This window comes from Anomaloglossus baeobatrachus, chromosome 5 (assembly GCF_048569485.1).
Source record: "Anomaloglossus baeobatrachus isolate aAnoBae1 chromosome 5, aAnoBae1.hap1, whole genome shotgun sequence".
Classification (NCBI taxonomy): domain Eukaryota; kingdom Metazoa; phylum Chordata; class Amphibia; order Anura; family Aromobatidae; genus Anomaloglossus; species Anomaloglossus baeobatrachus.
Window position 1 is genome coordinate 451,524,612 of NC_134357.1, and position 23,966 is coordinate 451,548,577.

General features: G+C 49.9%; 1 protein-coding gene across 3 annotated transcripts in view; it reads right to left on the bottom strand.

The window, feature by feature from the left end:
* NOL4L (nucleolar protein 4 like) overlaps nucleotides 1–23,966 on the bottom strand; it is a 52,646-nt gene that overhangs the window by 15,671 nt on the left and 13,009 nt on the right. For all 3 annotated transcript variants that reach the window (XM_075350559.1, XM_075350558.1, XM_075350557.1), the window contains 2 exons: nucleotides 19,958–20,232; nucleotides 790–978 (listed from right to left, as the gene is read on the bottom strand). In XM_075350559.1, the coding sequence (XP_075206674.1) occupies nucleotides 790–978; nucleotides 19,958–20,232 (464 nt within the window). The remainder of the gene's footprint in view (nucleotides 1–789; nucleotides 979–19,957; nucleotides 20,233–23,966) is intronic.

Consider the following 23,966-nt stretch of genomic DNA (forward strand, 5'->3'; position numbering starts at 1 on the left):
GATCGCAAGCAATTGTACCCGCCCCCGTCGGTTGTGCGACACGGGCAAATCGCTGCCCGTGGAGCACAACCTTGCTTACCCCCGTCACACGGACTTACCTGCCCTGTGACGTCGCTCTGGCCAGCAATCCGCCTCCTTTCTAAGGGGACGGTTCATGCGGCGTCATAGCGACGTCACGGCAGGCGTCCAATAGAAGCGGAGGGGCGGAGATGAGCGGGACGTAACATCCCGCCCACCTCTTTCCTTCCTCATTGCTGGTGGAGGCAGGTAAGGAGATGTTCGTCACTCCTGCGGTGTCACACACAGCGATGTGTGGTGCCGAAGGAACAACATCGCTAATAAGCAGAGAACGATTTTTTGTTTCAGGACGACCTCTCTGTGGCAAACGATTTTGACCGCTTTTGCGATCGTTTAAAGTCGCTCATACTTATCACACGCTGCGATAACGTTAATGACGCCGGATGTGCGTCACAAACACCGGGACCCCGACGATAATTCATTAACGATATCGCAGTGTGTAAAGCCCCCTTTAGTGTCACTATATGAGTGGACATAACCATGGATGCCTAAGCTGCAATGCCCTGCACACGAGGTAAGAGATATGGCTAATCAGGAGAACTATACTACATTTAAAAATGGAGGTATCTACTAATATTATTATGATTTACGCTTACTTCATATTGAAATATGATATTAGAAAAGGGAATACCCCTTTAATTTGGTGCTATTTATAGTCATAGTGGTTGTTAACCCCCTCCCACCCACCACCTTAATTAACCCCGGGCTCACATTAAAAGCTTTCAGACGTTCAGGGTCCAGCCCTTCGGTGTCTGTGATGCGATCGTTGTCTTCATGGTCGTCTTCATCGTCGTCGTCCACTGCCGCGGTCCGGCTTACTGACAGGTCCTCCGCCCCTCCGCTGACTTCGGTCACTTCTGTCTTAATGGAGTCATAACTTCCTGAGCTGTAAGGAGGGGACTGGAAGCAAGTAATAGAAGTTAACAACAAACATTGGCACCTCTCACCCCCCACCTTCATTACCACTACAAAACATTGGCCCTGATCTAATACTTCTCATAGCTGAGGGTTTGTTACAATTGTAACCGGTCTGGAAAATCCACTGTGAGCTTAATATATGAGACATACACGTCTCTCCTGTTCACAGATTTTGTTACAATGTATTAGTGTAGGTAAAATGTATTGGTATGGACCATTTAACGTAAAGAGGATTGCCTAGACGGACACAACTGTACCAAACTCTCAGCTGTGAGAAATATGAGGTGAGGAGAGGTTTTTAACCCTTCTCGATGTGTAAATAGCATTTGCCTCTAAGGCCATGTTCATATGTTGAGTTTTTTACCTCAGTATTTGTAGCCAAAATCAGGAGTAGGACAAACAGAGGAAAATTATAATAGAAACACGGGCGCCACTTCTGTATTTATCACCCACTCCTGGTCTTCGGCTACAAAAACTGAGGTAAAAAAAACTGACTAAAACCACTCAACGTACGTACGTGGCCTTAGATGTGTTTCAAGGTTTTGCCTTTGTAGACCTCATGCACATGCTGAGTGTTTGCTGAGTTTTTTACCTCAGTTTTTGTAAATCGAAACCAGAAATGGAACAATCAGAGGAATAGAAACATGGGCACCACTTCTGCATTTTTCACCCACTCCTGGTCTTCGGTTACAAATACTAAGGTAAAAAAAATCACCAAATACTCAACGTGTGCAAGTTGCCTTTGGCCCTGTACGCACGCTGCGTTTTTTGCAGCGGATTTGCCGCGTTTTTGCCGCAGAAAAGGTGTGGTTTTTTGTTCATAACCTTGCTGCAGTCCTTCTCCAGCAAAATCTATGGGAAATCCAAAATGCTGTATGCACGCTGCGTTTTTTTTTCCTACAAGTTTTGCTGCACAATTTCTGCAGCTTTACTGTAGCAAAAAAGAAGTAGCATGCCACTTCCGCGGCAAAAACGCAACAAACTGCGGCAAAAATTTGGGTGTGGTTTTGGTGCGGTTTTTGCCGCAGGTGTGGAATTCTGCCAGAGGGTGCCGATTTTTCTTAAGAAAAAGTAATTTTCCAGTGCTCACAGGTCCTTAGCTGTGTTTCCAGGTTTTGCCTTTCTACGTCATGTGCACACATTGAGTATTTGGTGAGTTTTTTACCTCAGTATTTGTAACCGTAAACGAGGAGTGTGTAATAATACAGGAGTGGTGACGTGTTTCTATTATACTTCTCCTCTGACTGTTTAATTTCTGGTTTTCACTTACAAAGAAGGGAATTTTGTTTACTTACCGTAAATTCCTTTTCTTCTAGCTCCAATTGGGAGACCCAGACAGTGGGTGTATAGCTACTGCCCTCTGGAGGCCGCACAAAGAACTACACTTAAAAGTGTAAGGCCCCTCCCCTTCTGGCTATACACCCTCCCGTAGGAGTACAGATTCCTCAGTTTTAGTACCAAAGCAAGAAGGAGGAAAGCCAATAACAGTTTCAAAAACAAATTCAATCCGATAACACGATCGGAGAACTTAAGAAACAACATGAACAACATGTGCACCCGAAAAAACGAAACCCTAAGAACAAATAGGGCGGGTGCTGGGTCTCCCAATTGGAGCTAGAAGAAAAGGAATTTACGGTAAGTAAACAAAATTCCCTTCTTCTTTTTCGCTCCTAATTGGGAGACCCAGACAGTGGGACGTCCAAAAGCAGTCCCTGGGTGGGTAAAAAGATACCACATGAACGGGCTGTCAGACAGCCTCTTCCTACAGGTGGGCCACCGCCGCCTGAAGGACCTGTCTACCTAGGCTGGCATCTGCCGAAGCGTAGGTATGCACTTGATAGTGTTTGGTAAACGTGTGCAGACTCGACCAGGTAGCCGCCTGGCACACTTGCTGAGCCGTAGCCTGATGCCGTAATGCCCAGGACGCACCCACGGCTCTGGTAGAATGGGCCTTCAGTCCAGATGGAATCGGAAGCCCAGCAGAACGGTATGTGTGAAGAATTGGTTCCTTGATCCACCGCGCCAGGGTGGATTTGGAAGCTTGCGATCCCTTATGCTGACCAGCGACTAGGACAAAGAGCGCATCCGAACGGCGTAGAGCCGCCGTGCGAGAAATGTAAATCCTGAGTGCTCTCACCAGGTCCAACAGATGTAAACCCTTTTCAAATTGGTGAACTGGATGCGGACACAAAGATGGTAAGGTGATATCCTGATTGAGATGAAAGGAAGAAACCACCTTGGGAGAAAACTCTGGAATTGGACGCAGTACTACCTTGTCTTGGTGAAACACCAGGAAGGGAGATTTGCAAGATAACGCCGCTAGCTCGGACACTCTTCGAAGAGACGTGACCGCCACAAGAAAAACTACCTTTTGTGAAAGCCGAGAAAGGGGAACCTCTTTCAAAGGCTCGAAAGGCGGCTTCTGGAGAGCAATGAGAACCTTGTTCAGATCCCAGGGTTCCAATGGCCGTCTGTAAGGAGGAACGATATGACAAACTCCTTGGAGAAACGTGCGTACTTTAGAAAGCTGTGCCAAGCGCTTCTGAAAGAATACGGATAGCGCGGAGACTTGACCCTTAAGAGAGCTAAGCGACAAACCTTTTTCCAACCCAGACTGCAGGAAGGAAAGAAAAATTGGCAATGCAAATGGCCAGGGAGAAAACCCTTGAGCCAAGCACCACGCTAAGAATATCTTCCACGTTCTGTGATAGATCTTAGCTGAGGATGGTTTTCTAGCCTGTCTCATTGTGGCAACAACCTCCTGAGATAAACCTGAGGCCGCTAGGATCCAGGACTCAATGGCCACACAGTCAGGTTCAGGGCCGCAGAATTCAGATGGAAAAACGGCCCTTGAGACAGCAAATCTGGACGGTCTGGTAGTGTCCACGGTTGGCCTACCGTGAGATGCCACAGATCCGGGTACCACGACCTTCTTGGCCAATCTGGAGCGACGAGTATGGCTCGATGGCAGTCGGACCTGATTTTCCGGAGAACTCTGGGTAACAATGCTAGAGGTGGGAACACATAGGGGAGTCGGAATTGCGACCAATCCTGAACCAAGGCGTCTGCCGCCAGTGCTCGGTGATCGTGAGACCGTGCCATGAAAACTGGGACCTTGTTGTTGTGCCGTGACGCCATCAGATCGACGTCCGGCGTCCCCCAGCGGCAACAGATCTGCTGAAACACGTCCGGGTGAAGGGACCATTCTCCTGCGTCCATGCCCTGGCGACTGAGAAAGTCTGCTTCCCAGTTTTCCACGCCTGGGATGTGAACTGCGGATATGGTGGACGCTCTGCTTTCCACCCACGTCAAAATCCGTTGGACTTCTTGAAAAGCTTGGCGACTGCGTGTTCCCCCTTGGTGGTTGATGTAAGCCACCGCCGTAGAATTGTCCGACTGAATCCGAATCTGCTTGCCTTCCAGCCATTGTTGGAAGGCTCGCAGGGCAAGATAGATTGCTCTGATTTCCAGAACATTGATCTGCAGGGTGGACTCTTCCAGAGTCCACATCCCCTGAGCCCTGTGGTGGAGATACACCGCTCCCCACCCTGATAGGCTCGCATCCGTCGTGACCACTGCCCAGGACGGGGGAAGGAACGACTTTCCCTGTGACAATGAGGTGGGGAGAAGCCACCAACGGAGAGAGTCCTTGGCAGTCTGAGAGAGGGAGACAGTCCTGTCGAGGGACGTCGATTTCCCGTCCCATTGGCGTAGAATGTCCCATTGTAGAGGGCGCAGATGAAACTGCGCAAACGGGACTGCCTCCATTGCTGCTACCATCTTTCCTAGGAAATGCATGAGGCGCCTCAGTGAGTGCGACTGGCTCTGAAGGAGAGATTGCACTCCAGTCCGTAGCGAGCACTGCTTGTCCAGTGGAAGCTTCACTATCGCTGATAGAGTATGAAACTCCATGCCAAGATAAGTCAGAGATTGGGTCGGGGTTAGATGAGACTTTGGAAAGTTGATAATCCACCCGAAACTCTGGAGAGTGTCTAGTGCCACCTTCAGACTGTGTTGGCATGCCTCTTGAGAGGGTGCCTTTATAAGCAGGTCGTCTAGATACGGGATGACCGAGTGACCCTGCGAGTGCAGAACAGCTACTACTGCTGCCATGACCTTGGTGAAGACCCGGGGGGCTGTTGCCAGACCGAAAGGTAACGCTACGAACTGTAGGTGTTCGTCGTGTATGACGAAGCGTAGGAAACGCTGATGCTCTGGTGCGATCGGCACGTGGAGATACGCATCCTTGATATCTATTGATGCTAGAAAATCTCCTTGAGACATTGAGGCTATGACGGAGCGTAGGGATTCCATCCGGAACCTCCTGACTTTTACGTGTCTGTTGAGCAACTTTAGATCCAGGACGGGCCGATACGATCCGTCCTTTTTTGGGACCACAAACAGATTGGAGTAAAAACCGTGACCTTGTTCCTGAAGCGGGACGGAGGTCACCACTCCTTCCGCCTTTAGAGCGGCCACCGCCTGCAACAGAGCATCGGCTCGGTCTGGAGGTGGAGAAGTTCTGAAGAAACGAGTTGGCGGACGAGAACTGAACTCTATCCTGTACCCGTGAGACAGAATATCCCTCACCCAACGGTCTTTGACGTGTGACAGCCAGATGTCGCCAAAGTGGGAAAGCCTCCCACCGACCGCGGGTGTGGGAATCGGAGACCGCAAGTCAGGAGGACGCCGTCTTGGCAACGGTTCCTCCGGCTGTCCTTTTTGGGCGTGACTGAGACCTCCAAGAATCTGAGCGTCTCTGGTCCTTTTGAGTCTTTTTTGACGAGGCGAATTGGGACCTGCCCGGTCCTCGAAAGGACCGATAACCAGACTGACCCTTCCTTTGTTGGGGTTTGTTTTGTCTGTGTTGCGGTAAGGATGAGTCCTTACCCTTGGAGTGTTTGATGATTTCATCCAAACGCTCTCCAAACAATCGGTCACGAGAAAAAGGCAAATTGGTTAAGCACTTCTTGGAATGAGAATCTGCTTTCCAATGTCTCAACCACAGGGCCCTACGCAAAACAACGGAGTTGGCTGACGCCACTGCCGTGCGGCTTGTAGCGTCAAGAACAGCATTAATCGCGTACGACGCGAATGCCGCCATTTGCGAGGTCAATGGTGCTACCTGCGGGGCACATGCACGTGTGACGGAGTCAACTCGCGCAAGCCCGGCTGAGATAGCTTGGAGTGCCCATACGGCCGCAAAAGAAGGCGCTAATGACGCTCCAATCGCTTCATAGATGGATTTCAGCCAGAGCTCCATCTGCCTGTCAGTGGCATCTTTAAGTGCCGCTCCATCTTCAACTGCAACCAAGGATCTAGCTGCAAGCCTGGAAATTGGAGGATCCACTTTTGGACACTGGGTCCAACCCTTGACCACCTCAGGGGGAAAAGGATAGCGTGTATCTTTAAGCCGTTTAGGAAAACGCCTTTCAGGATAAGCGTGGGGTTTCTGGATTGCGTCTCTAAAGTCAGCGTGGTCCAGAAAAGTGCTTAAAGTACGCTTAGGGTATCTGAAATGGATTCTCTCGTGCTGCGAAGCTGACTCCTCCACAAGAGGAGCTGGTGGGGAAATATTTAACATCTTATTGATGTTAAATATAAGATCATTAACTATGGCGTCACCATCTGGTGTATCTAGATTGAGAGCGGTCCCAGGATCAGAATCCTGATCAGTTACGTCCGCCTCATCACCCATAGATTCATCTCGCTGGGATCCTGACCATTGAGATGAATGTGAAGGCCCGTCATAGCGAGCCCGCTTAGGCTGCCCGGGGCCATCGTCCGAGTCAGAGTCTTCACCCTGAGGTGTATATGCCCGTCCCGGAGCTTGGAGCTGAGGGGGACCAGGGGGCAATGATTGCACAGTGTCCGTGGCCTGAAGTACAGGCCTAGCTCGCAATGTGTCAAGAATTTGTGACATAGTGAGAGACATTCTGTCAGCAAAAGCTGCAAACTCAGTTCCTGTCACCTGGACAGCATTCACAGGTGGTACACCCTGGGTCACGTCCAGCAGAGGTCCCGACTGTGCAAGCGCCGCAGGGGCCGAGCACTGCACACAATGGGGGTCCGTGGAGCCTGCCGGTAGAAAAGTCCCACAAGCGGTGCAGGAAGCATATAATGTCTGTGCCTTGGCACCCTTGCGTTTTACGGACGACATGTTGCTGGCTCTCTGCAATGTGAGAGAGTCTATAGCCAAAGGGCGACCAGCGCTATGCAATACAAAGTATTTGTAGAAACAAAATACTAAGAATAATACTGGCACAAGAGGGGGCTTACCGCCCGCTGAATAGCGGGTAAGAGGCTGCAGATTCCCTGTCTGGGTCTCCCCGGCTCCCCTCTGCAGCTCAGCGTGTCAGCAGGAATGGCTGCCGGCGTCTGTGGAGAGGGGCGGTCCGTGGGAGTTCCCAAACAAAAGTGCGGGAACAGTGTCCCCTCTGTGCCGATTGTGAGGGCTGGAGTATGTAAAAACGACTCCAGCCCTCAGCGCTGATGCACTGGCCAGCGTCCCGCCCCTCTCCTGACTGGCAGGTCTGGGGGCGGGAACGAACGGAAGCAGGCCGCAAAAGCCGGGGACTCGAGTTATCAGCGCGGCCGCCGTAAAAGCGCGGGCCGCGCTGAAGTCCCCGGCGCACCACAAGTGTCAGCCGCGCCGCAGTCCCAGCGGCCGGCATGACCGTTCCTAGACGTGGCCAGCGTCCCGCCCCTCTCCTGACTGGCAGGTCCGGGGGCGGGAACGAACGGAAGCAGGCCGCAAAAGCCGGGGACTCGAGTTATCAGCGCGGCCGCCGTAAAAGCGCGGGCCGCGCTGAAGTCCCCGGCGCACCACAAGTGCCAGCCGCGCCGCAGTCCCAGCGGCCGGCGCGACCGTTTCCCACTAGTGTGCCTGCTTCAGCGAAGCTGAATGAGGCCTGGCACAAGCGCCGTAGCGCTGATGTCCCCCGGCGCACTACAACACCCAGCAAGCTGCGGTGTGAGCGCCAAATGCACGGGGACACAGAGTACCTTGAGGAAGCAGGGCCATGTCCCTGATGTACTCCGCTCCATCCAGCATCTTCTCCAGGGGCTGTAGATGGAGCACGGTCTCAGTGCCTGGAGACCGGTAAATCCCACTTCACCCAGAGCCCTGTAAAAAGGGATGGGGAAGGAATCAGCATGTGGGCTCCTGCCGCCGTACCCGCAATGGGTACCTCAACCTTACAAACACCTCCGACATACAGTGGGGTGAGAAGGGAGCATGCTGGGGACACTATATGTGTCCTCTTTTCTTCCATCCGATATAGTCAGCAGCTGCTGCTGACTAAAAACAATGGAGCTATGCGTGCGTGTCTGACCTCCTTGCGCACAAAGCTAAAACTGAGGAATCTGTACTCCTACGGGAGGGTGTATAGCCAGAAGGGGAGGGGCCTTACACTTTTAAGTGTAGTTCTTTGTGCGGCCTCCAGAGGGCAGTAGCTATACACCCACTGTCTGGGTCTCCCAATTAGGAGCGAAAAAGAAAACTGAGGTAAAAAAGAAGGGAATTTTGTTTACTTACCGTAAATTCCTTTTCTTCTAGCTCCAATTGGGAGACCCAGACAATTAGTTTTTTTGGGGTGTATAGCTTCTGCCTCCGGAGGCCACACAAAGTATTACACTTAAAAGTGTAAAGCCCCTCCCCTTCTGCCTATACACCCCCCCGTGCATCACAGGCTCCTCAGTTTTGGTGCAAAAGCAGGAAGGAGGAAACTTATAAATTGGTCTAAAGTAAATTCAATCCGAAGGAAGTTCGGAAAACTGAAAACCATTCAACATGAACAACATGTGTACACAAAGAACAACAGCCCGAAGGGAACAGGGGCGGGTGCTGGGTCTCCCAATTGGAGCTAGAAGAAAAGGAATTTACGGTAAGTAAACAAAATTCCCTTCTTCTTTGTCGCTTCATTGGGAGACCCAGACAATTGGGACGTCTAAAAGCAGTCCCTGGGTGGGTAAAATAATACCTCGTAATAGAGCCGTAAAACGGCCCCTTCCTACAGGTGGGCAACCGCCGCCTGAAGAACTCGCCTACCTAGGCTGGCATCTGCCGAGGCATAGGTATGCACCTGATAGTGTTTCCTGAAAGTGTGCAGGCTCGACCAGGTAGCCGCCTGACACACCTGCTGAGCCGTAGCCTGGTGCCGCAAAGCCCAGGACGCACCCACGGCTCTGGTAGAATGGGCCTTCAGCCCTGAGGGAACCGGAAGCCCAGAAGAACGGTAGGCTTCGAGAATTGGTTCCTTGATCCACCGAGCCAGGGTTGATTTGGAAGCCTGTGACCCTTTACACTGGCCAGCGACAAGGACAAAGAGTGCATCCGAGCGGCGCAGGGACGCCGTACGAGAAATGTAGAGTCTGAGTGCTCTCACCAGATCTAACAAGTGCAAATCCTTTTCACATTGGTGAACTGGATGTGGACAAAAAGAAGGTAAGGAGATATCCTGATTGAGATGAAAAGGGGATACCACCTTAGAGAGAAATTCCGGAACCGGACGCAGAACCACCTTGTCCTGGTGAAACACCAGGAAAGGAGCTTTGCATGACAGCGCTCCCAGCTCAGACACTCTCCGAAGTGATGTGACTGCTACTAGGAAGACCACTTTCTGCGAAAGGCGTGAAAGAGAAATATCCTTCATTGGCTCGAAGGGTGGTTTCTGAAGAGCCATCAGCACCCTGTTCAGATCCCAGGGTTCTAACGGACGCTTGTAAGGAGGGACTATGTGACAAACCCCCTGCAGGAACGTGCGTACCTTTGGAAGTCTGGCTAGGCGCTTCTGAAAAAACACAGAGAGCGCTGAGACTTGTCCCTTAAGGGAGCCGAGCGACAAACCCTTTTCCAATCCGGATTGAAGGAAGGAAAGAAAAGTGGGCAAGGCAAATGGCCAGGGAGTAAAACCCTGATCAGAGCACCAGGATAAGAATATCCTCCACGTCCTGTGGTAGATCTTGGCGGACGCTGGTTTCCTGGCCTGTCTCATAGTGGCAATGACCTCTTGAGATAACCCTGAAGACGCTAGGATCCAGGACTCAATGGCCACACAGTCAGGTTGAGGGCCGCAGAATTCAGATGGAAAAACGGCCCTTGAGACAGCAAGTCTGGTCGGTCTGGTAGTGCCCACGGTTGGCCCACCGTGAGATGCCACAGATCCGGGTACCACGACCTCCTCGGCCAGTCTGGAGCGACGAGGATGGCGCGGCGGCAGTCGGACCTGATCTTGCGTAACACTCTGGGCAACAGTGCCAGAGGAGGAAACACATAAGGCAGTTGAAACTGCGACCAATCCTGAACTAATGCGTCTGCCGCCAGAGCTCTGTGATCTTGAGACCGTGCCATGAATGCTGGGACCTTGTGGTTGTGCCGGGACGCCATTAGGTCGACATCCGGCATTCCCCAGCGGCAACAGATCTCTTGAAACACGTCCGGGTGAAGGGACCATTCCCCTGCGTCCATGCCCTGGCGACTGAGAAAGTCTGCTTCCCAGTTTTCTACGCCCAGGATGTGAACTGCGGATATGGTGGATGCTGTGGCTTCCACCCACAGCAGAATCCGCCGGACTTCCTGGAAGGCTTGCTGACTGCGTGTTCCTCCTTGGTGGTTGATGTATGCCACCGCTGTGGAGTTGTCCGACTGAATTCGGATCTGCTTGCCTTCCAGCCACGGCTGGAACGCCTTTAGGGCAAGATACACTGCCCTTATCTCCAGAACATTGATCTGAAGAGAGGACTCTGGCTGAGTCCAGGTACCCTGGGCCCTGTGGTGGAGAAAGACCGCTCCCCACCCTGACAGACTCGCGTCCGTCGTGACCACCGCCCAGGATGGGGGTAGGAAGGATTTCCCCTTCGACAATGAAGTGGGAAGAAGCCACCACCGAAGGGAGGCTTTGGCTGCCTGAGAAAGGGAGACGTTCCTGTCGAGGGACGTCGACTTCCTGTCCCACTTGCGGAGAATGTCCCATTGAAGTGGACGCAGATGAAACTGCGCAAACGGAACTGCCTCCATTGCTGCCACCATCTTCCCTAGGAAGTGCATGAGGCGCCTCAAGGGGTGTGACTGGCCTTGAAGGAGAGATTGCACCCCTGTCTGTAGTGAACGCTGTTTGTCCAGCGGAAGCTTCACTATCGCTGAGAGAGTATGAAACTCCATCCCGAGATATGTCAGTGATTGGGCCGGTGTCAGATTTGACTTTGGAAAATTGATGATCCACCCGAATCTCTGGAGAGTCTCCAGAGCAATGTCCAGGCTGTGTTGGCATGCCACTCGAGAGGGTGCCTTGACAAGCAGATCGTCTAAGTAAGGGATCACCGAGTGTCCCTGAGAGTGTACGACTGCTACCACTGTTGCCATGACCTTGGTGAAGACCCGTGGTGCTGTCGCCAGGCCGAAAGGCAGTGCCACGAACTGAAGGTGTTCGTCCCCTATGGCGAAACGCAGGAATAGCTGATGCTCTGGTGCAATCGGTACGTGGAGATAAGCATCTTTGATGTCGATTGATGCTAGGAAATCTCCTTGGGACATTGAGGCGATGACGGAGCGGAGCGATTCCATCCGGAACCGCCTGGTTTTTACGTGTTTGTTGAGCAGTTTTAGGTCCAGAACAGGACGGAAAGATCCGTCCTTTTTTGGCACCACAAACAAGTTGGAGTAAAAACCGTGACCTTGTTGCTGAAGAGGAACAGGGATCACCACTCCTTCTGCCTTCAGAGTGCACACCGCCTGAAGAAGAGCATCGGCTCGCTCGGGGGGCGGAGATGTTCTGAAGAATCGAGTCAGAGGACGAGAGCTGAACTCTATCCTGTAACCGTGAGACAGAATGTCTCTCACCCAACGGTCTTGTACCTGTGGCAGCCAGGCGTCGCAAAAGCGGGAGAGCCTGCCACCGACCGAGGATGCGGTGTGAAGAGGCCGAAAGTCATGAGGAGGCCGCTTTGGGAGCGGTTCCTCCGGCGGTCTTTTTAGGACGTGACTTAGACCGCCATGCATCGGAGTTCGTCTGACCCTTCTGTGGCCTGTTGGACGAGGAGAATTGAGACCTGCCCGCGGGCCGAAAGGACCGAAACCTCGATTGTACCTTCCGTTGTTGAGGTCTATTTGGTTTGGACTGGGGTAAGGATGAGTCCTTTCCCTTGGATTGTTTAATGATTTCATCCAATCGCTCACCAAACAGGCGGTCGCCAGAAAATGGCAAACCGGTTAAGAACTTTTTGGAAGCAGAGTCTGCCTTCCATTCACGTAGCCACATGGCCCTGCGGACTGCCACAGAATTGGCGGATGCTACCGCCGTACGGCTCGCAGAGTCCAGGACAGCATTAATGGCGTAGGACGCAAACGCCGACGCCTGAGAGGTTAAGGACACCACCTGCGGAGCAGAGGCACGTGTGACTGCATTAATCTGCGAGTGACAAGCTGAGATAGCTTGGAGTGCCCATACGGCTGCGAATGCCGGAGCAAAGGACGCGCCGATAGCCTCATATATGGATTTCAACCAGAGCTCCATCTGTCTGTCAGTGGCATCTTTGAGTGAAGCCCCATCTTCCACTGCAACTATGGATCTAGCCGCCAGTCTGGAGACTGGAGGATCCACCTTGGGACACTGAGCCCAACCCTTGACAACGTCAGGGGGGAAGGGATAACGTGTGTCCTTAAGGCGCTTAGAAAAGCGCTTATCTGGACAAGCTCGGTGTTTCTGGACTGCCTCTCTGAAGTCGGAGTGATCCAGAAACGTACTCATTGTACGCTTGGGAAACCTAAAACGGAATTTCTCCTGCTGAGAAGCTGACTCCTCAATTGGAGGAGCTGGGGGAGAAAGATCCAACACCTGATTGATGGACGCTATAAGGTCATTCACTATGGCGTCTCCTTCTGGTGTATCTAGGTTGAGAGCGGCTTCAGGATCAGAATCCTGATCTGCCACCTCCGCTTCATCCTCTAGAGAGTCCTCCTGCTGAGACCCTGAACAGTGTGATGAAGTCGAGGGAAGCTCCCAGCGAGCCCGCTTAGGCGGTCTGGGACTGCGGTCCGTGTCAGAGACCTCACCTTGGGACCTATGAGTCAACCCAGGAGCACTTTGCTGCTCCAACCGAGGGGGGCCTGGGGTCAATGATTCAACAGTGCCCGGGGCCTGTGTTACCGGCCTGGACTGCAAGGCTTCTAGTATCTTAGCAGACCATTTATCCATAGTCTCAGAAAGTTTGTCAGCGAATACTGCAAACTCCGTCCCTGTCACCTGGACAGTGGTAGCAGGTGGTTCCACTTGGGCCACCAGTGGCAGAGGCTCCGGCTGAGTAAGTGCCACAGGGGCCGAGCATTGCACACAATGAGGGTAGGTGGAACCTGCCGGTAGTATAGCCGCACATGAGGTACAGGTTGCAAAGTAAGCCTGTGCTTTGGCACCCTTGCTTTTTGCGGACGACATGCTGTTGTCTCCTCTGAGTACAATCCGGGAGGGTATATAGCCAATAACCAACAGTGCGACCGTACAGAGTAACTGTATAGCATATAAGCATATATATATATACACTTCGGCACCCAGGGGGGCCAGCACCTAGAAACAGGTGCGGCTTACCGACCGCCGAAAGCGGTTGTGTGACCACCAGATTCCCTGCCTGGGCCTCCCAGAGCCGTGTTGTCTCTCCTCTCCAGCTTCAGAAGTGCTGACAGGAATGGCTGCCAGCGTTCTGTGAGGAGGAGGGGGCCGTGGGCGTGCCCTAGAAAGTGCGGGAATCTGGTGCCCCACGGTGCTCAGTGAGGGGGGAGGAGGATACAAAGTATGCTCCAGCCCTCAGCTCTGACGTCCAGTGCAGCGTCCCTCCCTTCCCCTGACTGGCAGGCCCGGGGGCGGGAATATGCGGTACTAGGCCGCAGAAGCCTGGGACTAAAGTTATAAGCGCGGCCGGCAAACAAGCGCGGTCAGCGCGGTAGTCCCGGCGCACTAACACACCCAGCAGTGCTGCAGCGTGTATGACACAAGCGCTCCATGCGCCGTCCCCAAGGGGACACAGAGTACCTCACAGTAGCAGGGCCTTGTCCCTGACGATACCCAGCTCCTGTCCAGCAGATTCCCCAGGGGCTGCGGAGGGAGCACGGTCCCAGTGCCTGGAGACCGATTAGGATCCCACTTCACCCAGAGCCCTTAAGGGATGGGGAAGGAAAACGGCATGTGGCTCCTGCCTATGTACCCGCAATGGGTACCTCAACCTTAACAGCACCGCCGACCAGAGTGGGGTGAGAAGGGAGCATGCCGGGGGCCCTGTTATGGGCCCTCTTTTCTTCCATCCGATATAGTCAGCAGCTGCTGCTGACTAAATTGTGGAGCTATGCGTGCATGTGTGCCTCCTTCGCACAAAGCATAAAAACTGAGGAGCCCGTGATGCTAGGGGGCGTGTATAGGCAGAAGGGGAGGGGCTTTACACTTTTAAGTGTAATACTTTGTGTGGCCTCCGGAGGCAGAAGCTATACACCCCAAAAAAACTAATTGTCTGGGTCTCCCAATGGAGCGACAAAGAAATCACTAAATACTCAACATGTGCACGTGGCCTTACATGTGTTTCCAGGCTTTGCCTTTCTGGGCCACGTGCACACATTGAGTATTTGGTGCGATTTTTACCGCAAAACTTGTATCAAAACTAGAAGTGGAACAATCAGAGGAAAAGTATAATAGAAACATGTCACCACTTCTGTATTTATCACTTACTCCTGGTTTTGGCTACAAATACTGAGGTAAAAAACTCACCAAATGCTCAATGTGTGCACGTGGCCTAACAGCAGCGATCAGAGCTAGTTCTGATTAATGATGGTTGAACCCCCCAAAGTTCGGGAGCCTCGCACGAAAGTTTTGTAAAGATCGAGTTCGTGCTCTGAGAGAACGCGAACTTGCATCCGAACAACGAACTTGGACTTTACAGGTATGAGATGGGGCAGGGGCGGGGGGCTGTAAAATAAAGAATATAGTTAATAATAAACATTGTCATTATACTTACAGGTCCCGCAACGAGTCCTGCAGACTTTGTCTCCCAGCCGCTTCTGCTTCCGAGTCCGATCATTGCTGTGCCCCCGGGTTACAAGACCTTCCATGACGTCAAAGCCATGCGACCAGTCTGGTGTGAATGTTGTACAGTCATTGGATTACAACCTGGTCACATGGCTATACCGTCATGGAAGGTCCTGTAACCCACGAGGTAACAACAGTCAAACCAGACTGGTCACATGGCTATGACGTCATGGAAGGTCCTGTAAGTCAGATGTAGCAGTGCTGAAAATGCTTGCCCACCTTTGAACTACGTCATAGGGGTTCTTTTTTAGTAATAAAGATGGAGTCCTAAATGTCTTTTGTTTTATTTCTAATAAAATATTTTTTCTCTATGTTGTTGTTTTATGTTACTGCTAAAATAACAGACAATCACAGACGCTGTCACAGAGTGGGCGTCTGTGATTGGATGCTGTAGTAACCTGAAACCAGTCCATACATTCTAGCATCTAGAATGTATGGGCAGATTCCAGGTTACGGCAACAGCCAATTACAGACACCCATTCTGCGTGACAGCGTCTGTGATTGGCTGTTGGGTCCCTCACACATATAGTAGTGTAAAAATAAATAAATAATAAAAAAAAAATGACAGCGCTCCGCGGTATTTTTTATTCTCAGCGCAGATAAAGCGGACGGCTACAAGCTGTCACCCCAATCTGCCTGGCTTTTCCTTGGCTGGCAATCAAAATACAGGAAGCCCATTAATTTTTTTATAATTATTTAAAAAAATAATTAAAAACAAAATGCGTGCGCTCCCGCCGTATTTTGATCGCCAGTCAGGTAAAGCCAGGTAGCTGGAGGCTGGGATTCTCAGCGTGGTAAGGCGTTCTGAGGGCCCCACGCTAAAAACCGTAGCTTGCAGCCGCCCCTGGAAATGGAGTATTGTTTCTTAGCGCCATTTCCAGGCACTTTACTTGGCTCGTCCAGCGGCCCTGATGGCGGTGGCACGCTGGGTAATAAAGGGGATAATACCAGTTTTGCATTCTCAGCTGGTACTAAGCCCGAAATTCATGGTGTCATGCCAAATTATGGCCACCATGAATTTCTAGTAAACAGTAAAAATAAAACAGAACACATCGAATTTTTTTTTTATTAGAAATAAAACAAAAAAAACATTTAGAGACTCCATCTTTATTATAAAAAAAATCCTTAGTCCGACGTAGTCCACAGGTAGAGCAATGACAGCTCTGCTTCATCACTCTGTACAGACAAGTGTCTCTACAGAGCGAGAAACAGGGAGAGCCATGTCAGTTGTGCTTCATCACTCTGTACAGACAAGCGACTATACAAAGCGAGAAGCAGAGAGAGCCATGTCAGCTCTGCTTCATCACTCTGTAAAGACAAGCATCTCTACAGAGAGAGAAGCAGGAAGAACCATGTCAGCTTTGCTTCATCACTCTGTACAGACATATACAGAGTGAGAAGCAGGGACAGCCATGTGAGCTCTGCTTCATCGCTCTGTACAGAGCAAGAAGCAGGCTGACACTGAGGGTATGATTCCGCTTGCGTATGAATTGTGCATTCTCACATTGAATCACCCATCACGCCATGGACTCGGGTGAACCCTGACGTCACTGCGAACATGGCCAAAAACAGCCGAAGATTGCAGAGTGACGAGCAGTGCAATGAATACCCCCGGAAGTTAATATTACCTTCGATGACATCATAGCCATGTGACCAGTCTGTAAGTCAATGTCTGTACAACATTCACACCAGACTGAACACATGGCTATGACGTCAAGGAAGGTCCTTTAGTCAGTGGTGGTTACACAGGAGCACAGCAATGATCGGACATGGAAGCAGTCGGGAGACAGAGTCTGCAGGATGCGTCGCGGGACCTGTAAGTATAATCAGAATGTTTTTTTAAGTAGCGCGACGTTTCAGGTGCGGAGTGTCAATAGGTTGCAATGGCAGCTGATCTGCTGAAGGCCCCAATCGCTGCCATCTTGCTCTTCCTTTGAGCCTGTGCTTGGGCTCCATTCGGGATCATGATTTTTACTACATACTGTAGAATTGCAGTACTGTATATAGTACAAGCGATCAAACACAATAAAAAAAGTAAAAACAACAAAACATATTTTTTAAAAATAAAATATAGAAAAGTTTAAATCTCCCTCTCTTTTACCAATTTAACAAAAAAAAATACGTTAGGTATCGTTGTGTCTGTAAAAGTCCAATGTAATAAAATATAAAATCATTTTATGATAAATGCCGTAAAGGAGAGAAAAAAATCGGAATGTCAGAGTTGCCATTTTTCAGTTGCCGAATCTCCCTAAAAAAGATGCAAAAAAAAAATCAAAACCTTGCATGTTAACTAAAATGGAGCCAATTAAGACTACAGCTCGCCATGCAAAAAACAAGCCGTCACATAGACAAAACAAACAACAAAAAAATTAAAAAAACTTCAGATCTCAGAAAATGGCAAAGATTTTTTATTACTAGATTCAGAATTGTTTGAAACACTAAATAGATAAAAAAAAAAGTCAAATCTAGTGTCACTGTTATCGTACGGACCTGAACAATCACGCTTCCAGGTCAATTTTACTGCACTACAAAAAAAAAAAAAGAAAAAAAAAACAAACGATGGCGGAATTTCATTTCAAATAGGATTACCAAAATGATTTATATTTGCCAAATGCCAGAATGAGAGAGAGAATGTTTGACGGAATTTTTATTACTTTGTGCAAAGTCAAAAGTTTACAGACATTTCATTAGTATTTGGTACTATTGACCTTAAACTGTAGGACTTGGGTCAAACGTTTTGGATCTCGGTAACTGAGCCATGTTTGTAGGATGCCTTGCTCGCACCTGCCTTTTCAGCTTTGCCCATAAATTTGCAATAGGACTGAGATCATGGCTTTGTGATGGCCACTCCAAAACATTGACTTTGTTATCCTTAAGCCACTTTGTAACCAGTTTGGCAGTATGCTTCAGGACATTGTCCATTTGGGAGATCCGTTTCCGCCCAAGATTTAAATTCCTGGCTGAGGTCTTGAGATGTTGCTTCAGTATTGCCACATAATCTTCTTTCCTTATGATGCCATCTATTTTATGAAGTGCACCATTTCCTCCTGCAGCAAAACAAACCCCACAACAAGATGCTGCCACCCCCTTGTTTCACAGTTGGGATGGTGTTCTTAAGGCCGCTTTACACGCTGCGATATCGGTACAGATATTGCTAGCGTGGGTACCCACCCCCATCTGTTGTGCGACATGGGCAAATCGCTGCCCGTGCCGCACAACATCGCCCAGACCCGTCACACTACTTACCTGCCCGGCGACGTCGCTGTGACCGGCGAACCGCCTCCTTTCTAAGCGTCACAGTGACGTCACAGCTGCGTCACTGAACCGCCGCCCAATAGAAGCGGAGGGGCGTAGATGAGCGGGACGAACATCCCGCCCACCTCCTTCCTTCGCATTGCAGAAGGGAGGCAGGTAAGGAGAGCTTCCTCGTTCCTGCGGCGTCACACGGAGCGATGTGTGCTGCCGCAGGAACGAGGAACAACTTCGTTACTGCTGCAGTAACAATTTTTGAGAATGGACCCTCATGTCACCGATGAGCGATTTTGCACGTTTTTGCAACGATGCAAAATCGCTCATAGGTGTCACACGCAACGGCATCGCTAATGCGGCCGGATGTGCGTCACCAATTCCGTGACCCCAACGAGTTCGCATTAGCGATGTTGTAGCATGTAAAGCCCCCTTTAGACTTCAAAGCTTCTTCTTTTTAATCCAAACATAACGATGGTCATTATGGCCAAATAGTTAAATTTTACTTTTGTCAGACCACAAGACATGTCTCCAAAAATTAATGTCTTTGTTCCTTTTGTTCATTTGCAAACATTAATCTGGCTGTTTTATGTTTCTTTTGGAGTGATGGCTTCTTCCTGGCAGAGTGGCCTTTCAGCTCATGTTGATACTACTCGTTTCACTGTAGATAATGACACAATCTTACCAGCTTCCGCCAGCATCTTCACAAGGTCTTTTTGCTTTTGATCTTGGGTTGATATGCACATGTCTGACCAAAGCAAGTTCATCTCTGGTACACAAAACCCGTCTCCTTCCTGAGCTGTATGATGGCTGGACATTCCCATTTTATTTGTACTTGCGTATAATTGTTTGTACAGATGAATGAGGCACATACAGGTGTCTGGAAATTGCATCCAAGGATGAACCAGATTTGTGCAAGTCCACAATTCTCTTCCTAAGATCTTGGCTGATTTCTTTTGACTTTGCATCTTTGTGTAGCATCATGGGAATGTGTTTCAGGTGTGCACTAAAATACATCCACAGGTATATCTATAATAAACTCAGATGTTGCCAATAAACCTATCAGAAACTTCCAAAGACATGACACCATTATATGGGCTGTCCCATATTGTTTATAGGCATAGTAATCTTAGTGTATGTAAACTTTTGACTTTGCAGAAAGTAATCAAAATGCCTTAAAACATTCTGTCTCGTTCATTATTCTGGGATTTTGTAAATATAAATAATTTTGGTTCCTAGATGACCTAAAACGGGAAAGGTTTATTCTGATTTCATGGCAGATAGTGAGAAAAACATGCAGATGTGTCTTTTTAGGTAGTGTATGTAAACTTCTGGTTTCAACTGTATATACTTGAATGATGTGATTAAAAACCACAACTCGTCCTGCAAAACCCTCCCAACTTGTCGTACAGATATAGTCGATGGAAAAATAAAAGATTGTTATGGCTCTTAGAAAGAGAGGAAAAATAAAGAGGATGAAAGCGCTAAAACAAAAAAACTGCCTGGTCAGGAAGGGGTTAAGCCTCTGGTTGTAAACCACAATACTGTCATTCACTGACAGCATGCAGAGATCCTGAAAATGGTGAGAAATTGAAACAAAGTCTATTGCAAAACCGCAGATACAATGTGTCCCACTCTGGGACCCTCACCTCCGATGTGGCTTTGAGGGTGTATTTTCCGTGGTTACGTATCGCCTCTGTGGTACAAGCTTCCGCAGGATATTGTGAGACCCCCAGCGTCGGGCGTATCTTGTCGCTGAGGTTCATGGGCTGCTCCTCGGAAGGGGCGCTAAGTTCCTGGGCGGAGCTGGTGCTGTTCCCATTCATGTCCGGGAGAGAGCGGCTCAGGGCAGTGCTGGTGGGCGCAGCGCTCGGATTCAGCGCAGGAAAGGCGTTCCCATTACAGCTCTCAGAGGAGGAGTCATCTGCAAGAGAGAAGATTGTCAGCTCTGTGGCCTCTCATCATAGTGACCAGAGGGGACCCTGTGGTCAGATCCACAACTGTGCAAAATCACGTGTTCGTTGTGCCTTAAAGGGGTTGTCAAGTTAGGATAATCGAACCACAGGATAGGTGATAACTTATTGATTGGTGGGGGTCCGACTGCTGGGACCCTCTCCGATGCTTTTATCCCCCCTTTAAAAGGAGCAGCGGTGCTGATACTCGACCTGCGCTCCATTCCTTCCTTATGTGGCCCATTGAGAATGAATGAAGAGGGGTTGCAGGTCGGAGGTTTGCCAATCGGTGCCGGTCCTAGAAGTCAGAGACCCCCCTGACTGATAAGTAATCATCTACCCTATGGATGAGAAGGTAATTGATCCTCTCTTGAAAAACCCACTTAAGATTTAGGTAGATTTCCAAGAATCTGTACTCTTCCCTCAAACTGTGCACTAATCCATGATATCTGATAGCCCTCCAGTACCCTAGTGGTAGTGAATGCTCATACCGGGGGCACCCCACAACATGGCTGTTGTTCCTCAGACCCTTATGCGTTCCCATTTTCCTTCTTCCAATGCATTAACATCAAGAGCTGTCACTTACTGCCCAGTATCCCCCGGCCCCTGACCCATACCCAGTATATCAGGGTATGCAGACATGGCTCCTGCTGTGGGATATTAGCCCCGCAGGCAGAGGTGCACTGCATTTATGCAGCATCACACGAGACGATCTATCGTGCGATATGTCATCTGGGTCACGGTTTTCGTGACGCACATCCGGCATCGTTTGCGACGTCGTTTCGTGTGACATCTCCGAGCGACTCTGAACGTTCGCAAATTGGTAACAAATCGTGCATCGTTGACACGTCACTCATTTTTAAAAAATCGTTTATTTTTCTTTGTGCTGGTTGTTCATCGTACCTGGGGCAGCACACATCGCTCCGTGTGACACCCCGGGAATGATGAACACAGCTTACCTGCGTCCCGCGGATCCCGCCGGCTATGCGGAAGGAAGGAGGTGGGCAGGATGTTTCCGTCCTGCTCATCTCCGCCTCTCTGCTTCTATTGGCCGGCGGCTTTGTGACATCGCTGTGACGCCGAACGTCCCACCCCCTTCAGGAAGTGGATGTTCGCCGCCCACAGCGAGGTCGCTCAGCAGGTAAGTACGTGTGACGGCGGTTTAACAACTTTGTGTGCTACGGGCAACTAATTGCCCGCGACGCACAAACGACGGGGGTGGGTACGATCGCTCGTGCGATCGCACGATAGATCGTATCGTGTGATGAGCGCATTAGGCTGCCATGTTGTGACGTCCAATGTTGTGGCCCTAACACTAAACCAATTCACCAACACCTACACCTTTTATCCTGAGGCGGATATAGACAACATCCCAGGGTGGTCACAAAGTGAGCCCCGTGGTAATTTTTGGTTAATCTGTAATTTTTTTGGCACTTTTGTGGCATTTCACTGGGTCTTTTACAGAAATAGATAACTGCTGCTTACTGATGATCCTCAGGTGTTTTGCTCCCGCTGACGGTAACCCCAACTGTCACCACATTAAACATGGCGGCTCAGTGAGGGATGCAGTTAGTACGGAAGCTGAGAGCAACCATCCCACCAATTAAAGGGAACTCAGTCCCCCAATCCCTACAATGTTCACCTCCATTACAACATCTGTATCCTGGAAAAGCTGAGTGACGGTGATGCTTGTCACTCTGCTTTCTCAGCCATGATGGTAGATATGCACTGAGGGGAGAGGGTGATGGACTGCATTAGCAGGGGTCTGGGAAAGCTGGGTCCCTCACCTTCTGTAGAAGCATCCATGACAGTGTACACATTAAGGAGCATTCAACCTTTCCAGAAATAGATGAACAGGAAAAGTGTTAGGTTGCAAGTACACTGATGGGTGCGGGACCCCCATCAACCCCCCCCCCCCCCCCAGCAGACGAAGAATGGAGAGCACAGATCAGATTATTGCTGCAGTCTCCTCAGATCTTTGGTTCTGCTCCAAGGGGATTTAGCTAATTCTGGAATAGATGAAGGAGCGGGGATTATTTCCTGGACATGTGCGAGAGTCAAGGAAGGAGATGACGGGGGATGGGAAATCCTGGATAGTGTGGCCTGTACTTGTCACATCCTCCTACAAGTCCTCCTGGCAATTAGAGAGCCAAATAACATCCCAATGACAGGATGACGACACTGATACTTGGGGTACAGAACAATGACACTAATACTTGGGGTACAGGACAATTACATCCAAGGGTGGACACATTATTTGTGCAGCCGCACAGGGGCCCAAGAGGTAAGGGGGCTCATTACTGCACCAAAGCAGGTGGAATTGTGTATTTTGATGAGCTCTTTGGCTGCAAAGGGCCCATATATCGTTCTTGCACAGAAGCCCTTTTCTGTTTGTGTCCACCAGTAATGACACCTATTCTTTGGGTACAGTACCATGACAATTGAGATACAGGACAATGACACTTACACTTGGGGTACAGCATAAGGACACTGATACCTGGGGGTACAGAATAATGACGCTGACACTTGGGGTACAGGACAATCACACCGATAGTTGGGGTACAGGATAATGACACTGACACTTGGGGTACAGTACAATGACACGGATACTTGGGGTACAGTACAATGACACAGATACTTGGGGTACAGGACAATGACACAGATACTTGGAATACAGGACAATGACACACTTGGGGTACAGTACAATGATACTTACACTTGGTGTACAGGACAATGACACTGACACTTAGGGTACAGGACAATGACACACTTGGGGAACAGAACAATGACACTGACAGGGTACAGGACAATGACACTTACACTTGGGGTACAGTACAATGACCCTGACACTTGGAGTACACAATAATGACACTTAGGGTACAGGACAATGAAACTGACACTTAGGGTACAGGACAATGACACAGATACTTGGGGTACAGGACAATGACACTGACACTTGGGGTACAGGACAATGACACTTGGGGTACAGGGCAATGACACTTGGGGTACAGGGCAATGACACTTGGCATACAGGATGATAACACTGACTCTTTGGGTACAGGAAGATGATGCATTGCCACTCAGGGCCTCCCTAGAAAAGCCTTGCCCTGTCAGTGGCAGCCTGGCATGCTGTCACTGTATATTTCCAGCCGTCACATCGCACACTCATCTATAGTGTACAGCACTCAGTATGACGGTACAGTGTGGTGTGTGCTGTGGGGGGAGCGGCGTCTGGAGCTTCTCCCATCCCCCACATCCTTCCTTCACAGAACCTCACTTCATCTTACAGGGATTAGGCAGTATTATCCCTCCCAGTCACCCACCCCCCAACCACCAGCCCCCCACACTGCTAGATGACCTAAAACTAACAGGTCCGCCCCACACGGGTCCAAACACTGCTGACAGTCTGATGTCACAATACACCATGAAAGAGAACATAGAGAATACTGCACATTTATCTGTCCTGCACATCACTGCTCCCATCCTCCACCCCAACTATCCTGTAGACAGACATGTAATCATCCTCTCCTGACACACCAGCAGCGCTCTCTATCACTCGGCACACCAGCACTCTCTGTCTGACTGTCACAAGCAGTGTTCTCTTTCTTTCTAGGTTCTAAAGCTGCGCACCCTTCCTCTCATAAAAAAACAGAAGCAGCACACTCCTTTCTATTGCTGGTAAATAAGCAGCGCTCCCTTCCTATCT